General features: G+C 37.2%; 1 protein-coding gene across 3 annotated transcripts in view; it reads left to right on the top strand.

Moving 5' to 3' along the window:
* TTLL7 (tubulin tyrosine ligase-like family, member 7) overlaps positions 1-13,526 on the top strand; it is a 151,663-nt gene that overhangs the window by 76,456 nt on the left and 61,681 nt on the right. For all 3 annotated transcript variants that reach the window (XM_010860292.1, XM_010860290.1, XM_010860291.1), the window contains exons 9-10: positions 3,389-3,547; positions 8,922-9,016. In XM_010860292.1, coding sequence (XP_010858594.1) covers positions 3,389-3,547; positions 8,922-9,016 — 254 coding nt within the window. The remainder of the gene's footprint in view (positions 1-3,388; positions 3,548-8,921; positions 9,017-13,526) is intronic.

Genomic DNA, 13,526 nt, shown 5'->3' with positions numbered 1-13,526 from the left:
AGAAGCATCAAATGGCTGAAATTTGTAATTTTGGAAAATAACTCATTGATGGTAAATCCTACTTTGTGATACCTGGATGATTTAGTGAATGGGTTGTTTGATGATTAGCTCAGAGACCCAAGTTTTAGACACGCTCTGGTATTCTTTTTTCTTTACTAAATTCTTCAGTTTGATTCTTCAGGGAAGTCTTTGTGAAAAGGTGGAACCTGTTGGGTTGTCTTGGTGAGGAATATACAGAGAGTCAATCAGAGAGAAAAATGATTCCCATCAGCTTTACAGACATTGGTTTTAAGTGTTACTTTCCCCACATAATTGACTTAGGAGTACAACTAATACTAATGAGTATGGAAATTAACTTTTCAGTTAGAGTCTAGAATATAATTTTCAGATATGACCTGAACATAGTAATTGTGCTCTGACCCATTTCATGATCTTTTCTATAAATGGATAAATTTTGCCTATATTAGTTACATATTATCTTATAAATAACCAATTAATAAATAATAGACTGATAGCTTCCAAGTACTTTCCTACAGTTATCCTGTCAAACTGACTGTATTTATGTAATTATTTTAAAATTTCCCTTCTTTATTAAGAATTGCATATACCTACAGATATCTTAAGATCAATCAATGGGATAATATAAAAAGAATGACAAGAGAAAGTGGAGAGGGCAATTGTGCAGTAAATTTTTATCTTAATAGTTTACAAATTTCATGAATTTAACTTAGAACTTTTTTCAATGACCACTTTATTGATGATAATTTTTCTAAGAAGTAGCTGTCTGTATATGAAAACTAACATTCATCAATACTCTCTATGTGTGCTTTTGTGCTGGTCAAGAATAAATAAGAAATCAAGAGAAAATCAGGCCATAAAGGTTAAAAATGACTAAAACCATTCATAAAATCATCCTTACTGAATGCTTTTTATATACTTTAGGTAAAAATTAAAAAAAATCATCAATACTGGAAATTCTTAGAAGCATTAGTAGAATTTGTGTTTGATTATGTCATTCCTGACTTCACATATACATGCAATCTTGTCTTTACATTCTTGAAAATATGTTGTTTTTTATGTAGAAAAAAACACAGATTTGCAATTCAGAGTCTAAGTATTCATCCCCACCTCCTCACCCCCAGCATGTCTTATTTCACATAGACAATTATTAGCCAAAGTTTTAACTTTCTTCCCTAGTCAAGTAGTTTCAATAATATCTCAAAATTTATGTAAAGTAGTCTTTTCTCTTTTATCTCCATATCTGTGGTGCTATTAATACCATGAATTTGTTATTTTGAATAAAATTTCTGAGAACAGCCTTACAGGGCATCTCTGATAGACCCAAATAGTCTGTGTTGGGATTCTGAGTAACAGTGAAATTAACTTTGTCTTCCATTTTTTATGTCATATAATCAGTGCTGCTTCTCCAGGCAGTGGAATATTTGTGACTAACCAGACATATGAAGTGGAGTTCTAGAAGAATGAAGGATACACATAGCAATAGTAATTAAGTTGCTTACCCCTCTTGAAGATTTACTCTGTTCTAGGCACTATGGAGAAGGGGACAACAGAGGATGAGATGGTTGGATGGCATCACCGACTCAATGGACATGAGTTTGGGTTGACTCCAGGAGTTGGTGATGGAAAGGGAGGCCTGGCGTGCTGTGGTTCATGGGGTCGCAAAGAGTCGGACACGACTGAGCGACTGAACTGAACTGAACTGAGGCACTATGCTAAGCATTTCACATGGAGTCTCATTTTTTCCTTCCATCAGTCTTTTAAAAGCAGGTATTATTACTATTATTGCCAGTTTACATTTGGGAAGAATGAGACTCACAAAGTTTAAGCAACATGACTGGGGTTGCACATCCAGCAAGTAGAAAAGCCTGGAATAACCCAGAAAGTCTGACTTTGGAGCCAGATTCTTAATTGCCATACAGTATTGCCTATATTGAATAGTTCAGTTCAGTTGCTCAGTCATGTCCGTCTCTTTGTGACCCCATGGACTGCAGCATGCCAGGACTCCCTGTCCATCACCAACTTCTGGAGTTTACTCAAGCTCATGTCCATTGAGTCGGTGAGGCCATCCAACCATCTCACCCTCTGTCGTCCCCTTCTCCTCCCACCTTCAGTCTTTCCCAGCATCAGGGTCTTTTCAAATGAGTCAGTTCTTCACACCAGGTGGCCAAAGTATTGGAGTTTCAGCTTCAACATCAGTCCTTCTGATGAATATTCAGGACTGATTTCCTTTAGGATGGACTGGTTGGATCTCCTTGCTGTCCACGGGACTCTGAAGAGTCTTCTCCAACACCACAGTTCAAAAGCATCAATTCTTCAGCGCTCAGCTTTCTTTATAGTCCAACTCTCACATCCATACATGACTACTGGAAAAACCATAGCTTTGACTAGATGGACCTTTGTTGGCAAAGTAATGTCTCTGCTTTTTAATATGCTGTCTACCTGTAGAGAGGTGCTTAAAAAGAATATATTCTAAGCAAAAACCAGGGGGACAGCTTTTATGCAATCCATAGCTTGTTCTCAGACTTCAGTAAACCAACTTTTTCTTTTATTAGCATTAGTAACTCACCCTAGTCATGTTATGTGCCCTTACAGAAAATGTTGATTGTTCGTTGATTGGCATTACTCTGATCTCAGATAAACCTTTTGAACTACAAAATCATCACTGCATGGAGAAACCCACCTCTGCCAAATTTTGTCCTCTTGGCCTTTCAGCCTTTCTCTGAATGGAGATTCTATAATGTTGTTTGTGAAATAGTTATTCTCCTTGGAATTTTTTTTTCCCTCCCATCCCCTCCCCTTTTGTATGGGTTTCTGAGAAGGTGCACTTATGATCCTAGCTTACCTATTTAACAAATTCAAGCCACATTCATAAACTTTTATTTTGTTTTTTCACAAATGATTTTCAGCATTTACTAAATGCCAGGCACTATTGTAAGGACTGGGAATGGGGTTGTAAATGATACAAAGACTCTGTTCTAAAAAAAAAGAAAAAAGATCAGCTGGGCCTATGCTGTGTAGTGACACAGTAAGGAATAATGTTTGGGTGCCTACTTTTGACTCAGGTGTCAGGGAAAGACTCTCTGAATATCAGGGAGCCAGACATTGAATTACTGAGAGAAGAGTGTTCCAGGGAGAGGGATCAGCTAGTGCCAGAAGCCTAGAGAAGGAGAGCATGCCTGGACCACAGTGGGCAGGGCGTGAGTTGGGTGAAATACAGTCTGAGCAACAGTAGGGATAAGATAACGATAGTTTCGTGAACCTGGCCTGGATGCTACTTCATAAATCCAGGCCTTGTTTCCATGTATATAAATGAGACAATAAGAAATAAAGCTTTTCATTTTTTTTTTTTTTATCACAATCCTTATAGGAATTGGTGGTGAAGACTCTGATTGTAGCAGAACCTCACGTCCTACATGCCTATCGAATGTGCAGACCTGGTCAACCTCCAGGAAGTGAAAGTGTCTGCTTTGAAGTCCTGGGATTTGATATTTTGTTGGATAGAAAACTAAAGCCATGGCTTCTGGAGGTAAGGTGTTTCTTTAAGAAGAAAGAGAAATGAGTACTGTTATTTCATTCATTGAGAATAAAGAGGCCTGAGTGGAGTCTGTTGGAGGAAGAGAATGAGAATTCAAGGAATACATTTGCTAGAGTGGATCAATGTGTTTGATCTTGCTTTTCCCAAATCAGCATTGGGTGAATTTCTAGGCTGGGCATTTTGCATATATGCATGGATTTGCTGTTACTGATTTGAGGTCTACTTACTCTACTGTTTTCTCAGCCTCACAGATCTACCACCTCATGACTTCAGGATGTTGTGTTTCTTCTGTGTGGATGCTTGGGCTGCTGGACTGTAGCTCCTGGGCTTCAGTGCCCCTCCCCTTCAAACTCTCCTAGAGGAGAGAGGCTCCAGTTAGCTCATCAATCTTAGTTAATAGCTAACACACTGGGTAACATGAATTATTCAAGACCGTATTATGTGCCTAGGGCTCCCCTCATGTCTAGCTTGTCAGCTGTGCTTTTGGATTGGTTTTCTGCCAGTCTTTGTGGTTAGAGTCATCATTATGTTTCTTCCATTATAAAAGGTCACTTAACATTTAGAAAATACAGAATAATATAAAGGAAAAATAAAAATGATCTGTTTAAGATTTTTTTACCTTTCTTTTCTGTCATGTTTTTATTATATATAGAAGAAACCTAAGAAGTCATGTGGTCCTAGAGTACCCCAACCAGTACACCTGGTTCTGATCATTAAGCTCCATTGTCACAGATCGCAGGGCCACAAAATACTGTGTTTAGGAAAATAGCACCTATCTAAACACTTAGTATGGAGAAGGCAATGGCACCCCACTCCAGTACTCTTGCCTGGAAAATCCCATGGGCGGAGGAGCCTGGTAGGCTGCAGTCCATGGGGTCGCTAAGAGTCAGATAGGACTGAGCGACTTCACTTTCACTTTTCACTTTCCTGCATTGGAGAAGGAAATGGCAGCCCACTCCAGTATTCTTGCCTGGAGAATCCCAGGGACGGGGGAGCCTGGTGGGCTGCCGTCTGTGGGGTTGCACAGAGTCGGACACGACTGAAGCGACTTAGCAGCAGCAGCAGCAGCAGCAGCAAACAGTATACTAGATTGCTTATATTTTAAGGACTGTATTATTATAGAAGATATCATCATCAACTACCTTTAAGTTGATTACCTTTTTTTTTTTTGTTAATGATTTAGAAATTAGAAGTTACATCTGTAATACCAAGGTTTTGGAAAGCAAATTGAATGAGTGATAGATGAAATCAAGACATTCAAAATATATTTTTAGGAAAGAACACTTCCAGTTTGAGGACTCCTGCTTTCATGTGTGTGTTTGTTGAATCTACTGTGAACAAATAATGTGTATTATATTGCTAATCAAATACAATTCTGTCAGGTATTCAAATTATGCTCCTGGCTTGGATCCTAGAAATAAGATAAATGTGAAGAACTTTATGTATCCTTTTACTTCCTCTGTTCCTTGAATGTGAAAGCACTTGACTCTGAACAGTGGCCCTTCCTCTTAGTCCTGACATTTTCTTCTTTATTGATACCATTTTCTTATCTTACTTTCCTTTCCTGTTCTTTGTTGTTCAGTTGCTCAGTTGTATCCGACTCTTTGTGACCCCATGGACTGCAGCATACCAGGCTTCCCTGTCCCTTACCACCTCCTGGAGTTTGCTCAGATTCGTGTCCATTGAGTTGGTGATGCTGTCTAACCATTTCACCCTCTGCTACCCCCTTCTCCTTTTGCCTTCAATCTTTCTTCCCCGCATCAGGGTCTTTTGCAGTGAGTCAGCTCTTTGCATCAGGTGGCCAAAGTGTTGGAGTTTCAACTTCCACATCAGCCCTTCCAATAAATATTCAGTGTTGATTTCCTTTAGGATTGACTGGTTTGATCTTCTTGCAGTCCAAGGGACTCTCAAGATCTTCTCCAGCATTACTATTTGAAAGTATCAATTCCTGTTCTTACCTGTATTTTTTTTTGCCCTATACTTGTCTTTTAGCTTTGATGGGGTGGGAAAGAAGTGAAGGCACGTGCGTGAAATAGAACTGAAATGATAATAAGAAATAATGATTTTATACGTATTTTATTCACCTAATTTTAAAAGCATTTGCCTAACTGAAGCTGACTGTTGCTTGGTTAGATCAGAATTGACTGAATGGTTGAATTATGTATTTTTTAAAAGCTCAAAAATACATTGTTTGCATTCATATTTCTTCATACTTTATTTCCTCCATAACTTCCTGATCAACAAACCACTTAAAAAAAAACAACACCACAGTAACTTATTTTAATTTTATATTCATTGTTTCATCATTTTCAAATCAATCATAGCCCTTTAAAAAAACACCACAATAATAGGCAGCTGTGGGTACTGAACATGTATTATATCAAAACAGTTGAAAGAATCTGAGATCATAGTAGTGCGAATATACATTGTTAAAAACCTTTTGGCGCCATCAAGTGGAAGAAGGCAGAGGATGCCTCTGAGCACGTGATAACTTTTAGTTAACTTCATTAATCGCAGGCGATGATTCATAGTGGCAAATTACAGAGATTTTCAATCATAGAAAACATTTTTAGGGAAAAACATGGAAATTAAGTGGAGTATAAATATACTTCTACTATGTTAAGTATCCTTAATTTGCAAATCATTGCACCAGATGGTGGAGATAAAAGAAAAATAAGAGAATACTTGTCCTGTTTTTGTAGGGGACTCAGTTATGTGTTTTATAATAATAATTGCAAGTATAAGTAGGAAGCAGGAAGCAGAACAATGATTAATCTCTCTGTATACATGTGTATATTTGTGTGTTAAAAAAAAGTCTTTGCAAAGGAGTGAACACCTGGTCAGAGTATTTAAGGCTGTAGAAAGTGGGGAGGGGCCAGGGATTAGGAGAGTTGAGGTTGAGGCTGGGGTAAGTTATAGGCCAGAGGCAACAGCACTAATTTAGGAGCCCAGAAACTATTATGGAAACTTTCATCTGTGCATGAAATGATTATGCTTATCTTAATAATAAAACTATGATTTGGACAGTTAATAAATATATTAATTTAATTTAATTCTTTCTATTGATTTTCCTTTTGTGTGCATTTACAAGCTGCTGTGCTTTAAGACTCTAACACTTGTGAGCTTTGTCTCTTTTACAACCATGTTAGGAAATGAGAACAAAGAAGTCATCACATAGTAGAAGTTTGGCTGGATGGAGCCATAATTTTTGGCATTTCTTCTGTCCGCCATTTGTGGTTTTTCTTTTCTTTTCTTTTCTTTTTTTCCTTTAAATTTCTCATAAAACTTAAAATCCAAAATGTTAATTAAGTTTTTCTACCTTTCCATATATTAGTTTATTTAGTATGTAGGCATATTTCTTCATAGACCAATTTCTTTCAAATGATAGTAGAGTGAAGAATCTGAAATAGATAAGAGAGAGGATTGTGATTGTATTGTATCAAGACCTCCCTTCCATCCTGGTGGAGGGATATGCCTGGCAGAATTCCAGGCTGCAAGTTTGAAATGAAATACTAAGATTTTCTATGCAGATAGATAACATTTCAGTGAACCACTTAATCATCAATTCCTAAATGTCTGTTTTATTTTAATAATCCTGTTATATCTAGCAGCAGAACTGTCTTTGTTTTATAAGTTATAGAGATGGAATGCCTGAAACTTTTTTTATATATAAAATATATTACTCTATCCTTTCTCTGCGCTTGTAAGAGGAAATGCGTGAAACTTTGAAGTAGAATAAACTCCCTCTCTCAAAATTCCCTGGAATAAATGCATGTTCTTGCAATTACCAAGTTATACTCTTCCCCTTGAGACTACATCACAAAGATAGAAATAGGTTCATCACCTTTTAAATCAGAAATCAGCAAGGACATAGTACAGTAAGGCACATCTCTATTGAAGAAATTAGTTTACCGTATCTCTACGCAAGGAATAACATGTAGCCATCAAAATGATGGCTTACAAGATTTATATGACACACCGTTCAGGGAAAACCTTGGTTATAAAATATTTAGTATAGAGATATATTTGGAAGGTAAAATGAATATGATGAATATGTGTAGCAAATATCTGGAACACCATTTATCAGATGGTTAACAGTACGCTAGATGTTGGGATTGCAGATGATCTCTCTATTGTCCTTTTGGACTTTTGTTTCTAATTTTTCTGCGGCGATCTTGTGCCACATTTCTGATTAGAAGCACTTATATTCCTGGATGATTTAACTATAATGTGGTATTTCCTTAAGCTGCCAGTTGTAAAAAAAAATGCTATCAGTTACCTTGTCTCTTGTGGTGCTGGATTTGTATAAGATGACCCTCTTCTATGAGTAGCAGCATGCATGTTTTTTGAGATAGCCTGTGGAATTAGTTGGTGGTCAAGAAGCTAACCTGTAGTTTTGAACTCAATAGTGTCCTCATCAATTGAGTTAATAGAATAAGTAATTTCCTTAAATATCTGCTATCCCAATTGCATTTTCATAACATCAACAATAACAACAAAACCCAACAACAGCAAAGAAAAAACAAAAACTCTAGCTCTTAAAGTTGTAGCATATTATAAACTACATTTCTGGGTGTGTATAAATATATAAAGTATATATAGTTGCTTGTTATTTTTCTTCTTAATGAAACTTTGGAAATGATGGAGTAAAGTAGAACAGCCACAAATGGCTCATTGATTTCCATGAATCCTTAAACAGTTAGAAAAGCTAATACAGGTTAGTCTTCAGATACCTTTAATGGTATCCTCCAAGTAACTTCAGTGAAATGAAGTAAAATGAAAATTGATGAATTATTGTCTGACCCAGGTAGAAAGAGAGAAAATTTATTTTTTAGGCAGCAATGGATGATCCATCCAGAAGATCTGAAAGCAGTGAAAAGAGGGCACTGATAATTTCAACATGCAAAATAGATATATGAATATAATTATTACTATATTGGTAACATGCATGTTATTTTTTGTTCCGTGTTATTCTTCTTCTTATTATTACTGGTCGTCCAAACTTTTTGTCAGGATGAATCACTTTAACTTTCTAAATTTAATACCTGGAATGCATGGGGTGATAATTTGGAGAGAGTGGACTGGAGAGAGAGCAGATAATGCTGACTGAAAAATCCTGAGCTAAGACAGCAGCGGGAAGGAGCAGTGATGACAGTCAATTCCTTGCAAGTCCTTGACTTAAATTAAGGTGGTGGGGAATGCAGGTGTGGCGGTGGTGACTGGACCATCGACTGTGTAGAGCTTTGAGATTTATTGTAGAGTCCTTTTACTAGTTGGGGATCCCACATTGGGTTAAAAAAATTTTACTGAATATAGATTGATCTGCCAACATTTGGATATTCATTGTTTTCTTTGTTAATTTCAGATCAATCGGGCTCCGAGCTTTGGCACTGATCAGAAAATAGACTATGATGTGAAAAAGGGAGTGCTGCTAAATGCCCTGAAGCTACTAAATATTAGGTAAATAGTTTCCTCTGTGTTTTGGAATTTTTTCACATGTTTGGTGTAGAACAGTCATTTGTAAATAAAATTGGCTTATAATTTTAGTATTTTATATTTTGAGTTTCTTGATTCTGTTCTTTAAACCCACTTAACTTTCTTCTTTTTAAATATCTTTTCCTCTCCTCCTGAACTCTACTTCCCCTTCCCCCTGTATGATTTGAACCTATAATAAATATGCTTAAATTTCATTATTGGTATAATTATTTAATACAGAGTATTGAGGTGGAATTGGAGCATACCTTAGGGAACCTTCTAGAAGTTTCCTTACTTCATAAGAAGAAACTAAAGCATAAAGGTCACTCAGAAAGTAAAGAAAACTAAAAAAATGCATTTCCTACCTTTCTGTCCAGAGGTCTTCCTAGTATTTCAGGCTGCTAGGGTAAACGGATAAGAGAAGCAGTTAAGTGAGCTTAACTTTTCCCATTGAAAAGAATAGACAAGATTTCCTTCTTTTTAAAGGCTGAATAATATTCCATCGTACCACATTTTTTTATCCATTCATCCATTGATGAACATAGGTTGCTTCCTAGTCTTGGCTGTCGTGAATAATGCTGCAATGAACATGGGAGTGTGAGTATCACTCTAAATCCTGATTTCAACTTCTTTGGATATATACACAAAATTGGGATTGCTGGATCAATGGAATATTATTGGACTGACTGCCATTTACATGATCATGAAAATCAAATACGTGAAATGTTACTATATGGGAAGCTGTTATCTTATTATGAGAGAAACTTGTTAGAAGTTTAGCTGAATTGTTTAAGGAAATAGTGAGCTGTCTGCTAGTATAAGTGTTTAAATAACTTCTAGGACCTCTTGAGGTCACTTAAGCTCAGGAATTTTGTGATCTCAATTGATTCTAATTGTTATTTCAAGAACTCTCTAAGAGCTGTGGGATGCCTCCAAGCAATTTATTTACTTGAAATATTTTCAAACATTTAGTAAATGCCTGATTGAGAAGTAGATTCATATGAAAGGCATTATTAAAAAGAGATTGAGATATAGCTTGCTCAGAAATTTTCATATGACACCTTCTTTTGTGTGATCAGAGAATGATTTGCCTAAATTCTAATATTTCAGTTATTCTAAAGGAAATGAATAGGGAGGAAAGAGATATAGAATGGGAAATTTTTATTTCACTTATTCAAGTTGTATCAGGTATTTTAGATTATTTAAGCAACAGGCCTATACATTTTTTTGGCATACATATTGTTTAAGTAGTCCTGTTAAATGTATGACTTAAATTCTTAGTCTCCTCTTCAAGTTTAAGGACTTCTCATTTCTCTCCTGGTCTGTTTTATTGATTCCCTGGCTTCAGCACTGACTTTCACCCCATCTTGTGGTTTCCATTCTGTTGCTCTCCAAGTCATTTAAAAAGTGTTTATTGAGTGCCTACTGCTATAGGAGTAAATGCTGGGAGCTCAAAGTCTCCCATGATTCCTAGGTTTCTGGCTTGGATGAGTTGTTTGACAGTATGTCTTTTATTTAGATAAAGGTTTTAGGCAAGAAACAGACTTAGAAGTGATGGGGGAAGTAGAAATTAAGAGATAATTCAGTTTTAAACATGCTGATCTTGAAGTGCTTTAAGACACTCAGGCATAATTGTCAAGTGGGAGATTTGATATACAAGGTCCCAGGAGATAAGAGACCTCCATGTGACTGACATACATGTATAGATTGCTGTTGAATCCAGTGGATGAGAACATAGAGTGTATATATTGAGAAGTAGAGAGGGGCAGGGGCAGAGCCTGATGGATGCCAACATTTAAAGAGATACTTGTAAATTCTACTATTCTGCTCAGATTGTTGCCACATTATCAGAAAGTTTAAACACTGCCTACAAGTCATTTTTGATCTTTAGACACAGACTCTTTATCATCTAGCCCTTGCATCTCTTGCCAACCTGATCACCTTTTGTTCTTCTCTTTTCCCTGATCACCTTTTGTTCTTCTCTTTTTTGTAGCATGTAGTCAGAATTTCCTTCCCTGTTAAGGCCCATTGCATGTATATGCCACATTTTGATTAACTCATTCTTGAATACCTAGTGCAAACCTGACCTTCTGTTTGAAGCCTTTGCTGTAGCAAAGTGGTTTACTTCCTCGCTTTTGCCGTCACCCCTACTACTGTCACTTTTTAAGTAGCATCCACTGTAACCTGTGTATTTATTCACCTGATATTCCCCTCTCCCCCTTTAGACCATTGCAGCTTGAGGGCAATGTCTCTATTCATCTTTGTCTTTCCAGGCCCATGTCTAGAACTAGAGTATGGTGAGTACTAAATAAAATGATGACAAGGATGGGGAAGGACACTTCATTCAAGGTAACTCCTTGTAGTAAGATAAGGAAGTGAGGCAAGCACAGCATGTTCATAGAACTTCCAGAGTTTCCATATTACAAGAGCTTGTATGTGTGAGGCCAGCTTATTAGAAAGAGAAAATCCTTGGATGGAATCACAGGATAATGAGTAGTGGAAAGAACTCCAGAAAGTGTAAACAAAACTCCTTAGGTCAGTGTTTGGATATAGCTGAGCGGAAAAACACTGATTAAAATGCTGAGTGAATGGAGATCCTTTGGTCTCTGGTTAAATTTTGTTTTGGACTAAGAGTCATTAGTGCTTATTCATACCAGTTTTTATAGGAATGCAAACATAGTTCTTTATTTGTACGTGCTTGAGCTGGGTGTGTGTCAGTGTCCTTGTCTGTGACTTAAGTGTTTGCTGTGTAGAGGTGCATGTATCTCTGCCTTCATTTCTTCCTCAGCATTCTCATCATGGTATTCTCAGTCCTTTTTTTTTGTTCTCCGTTCCTCTATTCTGTCATTTCATTTTTCTTTCTCTCTTACCTTTTTCCCTTTCCAATTGTTTAGTCTTTGTCCTTTCCTCTTCCTTTTATTTCCATTCCCCCTTTCTCTCCTGTCCTTCCTTTAAATTGTATGGTATATAGAAATGATTTGTCCTAGGTAAAATGGAATAAAATAAAAGTTAAGAGCTACCTAAATCACATTTTCCATTTCCCTAAAGAAAGGAAACTCAGCCAAATTTTGTATTTATCACTGGAAAAATGATATTCTTAATCATACAGTCATTAAAATTAAAAGTCTTGCTGCCATCTCAAGTTCAACCCTTTTTGTTACTTCTCACATTTAATTAATAATAGTAATTAATCACCAAAGCAAATTTGGAAAATTCAGCTGTGGCCACAGAACGGGAAAAGGTCAGTTTGCATCCCAATTCCAAAGAAAGGCAAAGAATATTCAAACTGCTGTACAAATGTGCTCATTTCACAATCTAGCAAGGTAATACTCAAAATCATTCAAGCTAAGCTTCAACAGTATGTGAACCAAGAACTTCCAGATGTACAAGCTGGATTTAGAAAAGGCAAAGGAACCAGAGATCAAATTGCCATCATTTGTTCCGTTCAGTTCAGTCGCTCAGTCATGTCGTACTCTTTGCGACCCTATGAACCGCAGCACGCCAGGCCTCCCTGTCCATCACCAACTCCCAGAGTTTACCCAAACTCATGTCCATTTGCCGGGGTCCAGCCCCGGCTGATCCAGGGTATTCGAAGGAGAGACGGCGTAGGCGAAGATCAGGAAACAATTGCTTAATTAAATGTTAATTAAGGATATAAAGAGTAATAGAATGAGGATAGCTCAGTGAGGAAATTCAGTGGAGAAAAGAGGCTGAATAATTCAGCCAGAAGGTAAGAGAAAGAACGACATGGTGAGACCAAGTTTCGGTGAACAAGGCCCGCACTTTATTTTCCAAAGTAGTTTTTATACCTTAAGTTATGCATAGAGGATAATGGGGGAAGGGGTAGAGTCTTGCAGCAAACCAGGCTTTCTCCTGCAAACATATCATATGACAAAGCTTAGGTGATTTGCATCATCTTCTGGCCCGGAGGTCCTTTTTCTCTAAAGGTGATTATTCTCAAGTCAGGCGCCAGCCTCCAAAAAGCATTAGATAAAGTTGCATTCCTACAGAGCAAAGGTGTGGTGGGCTATAACAAGAAAAAGAATTAACTCAAGGGTCCCAGGTTACAAACATTAAAGCTACTATTTACACCAATTATATTAATCAATACACTGCCAGGGACACAGCAGGTAAGGCATATGGAGACTTAGCAGCAAACATTGGCCCAACAAGTGAAAATCCCTTCACCAATACAATTTCTAATCAATCTTTTGACTGCTCAAAGGAATCTGTATTTAGACAGTTTAGAACATCTCATGCCTCTCACAGTTTGGAGGCTCTGAGCAATTACATGTGGCCGGAAAAACCTATTCAGGCAGGCTAGAGGACTTCCAAGGGAGTTTGTAGGTTGAAACACTGTCACACCCAGGAATTATTAACTGGAGCTATAAGCTAACTCTTTTTTCAGAGAGGTAGTGGGGGACAGCCCCCCATAAAGTCAGAAGTGTAGGTGAAAGCACAAAGCAGAAAGTAGGCAGACTCTGGTTTTGGGGGT

This window comes from Bison bison, unplaced genomic scaffold (assembly GCF_000754665.1).
Source record: "Bison bison bison isolate TAMUID 2011002044 unplaced genomic scaffold, Bison_UMD1.0 scf7180017864466, whole genome shotgun sequence".
Taxonomy (NCBI): domain Eukaryota; kingdom Metazoa; phylum Chordata; class Mammalia; order Artiodactyla; family Bovidae; genus Bison; species Bison bison.
Note: the sequence above shows the minus strand (reverse complement) of the source record. Positions and strands in the feature narration are given on the sequence as shown.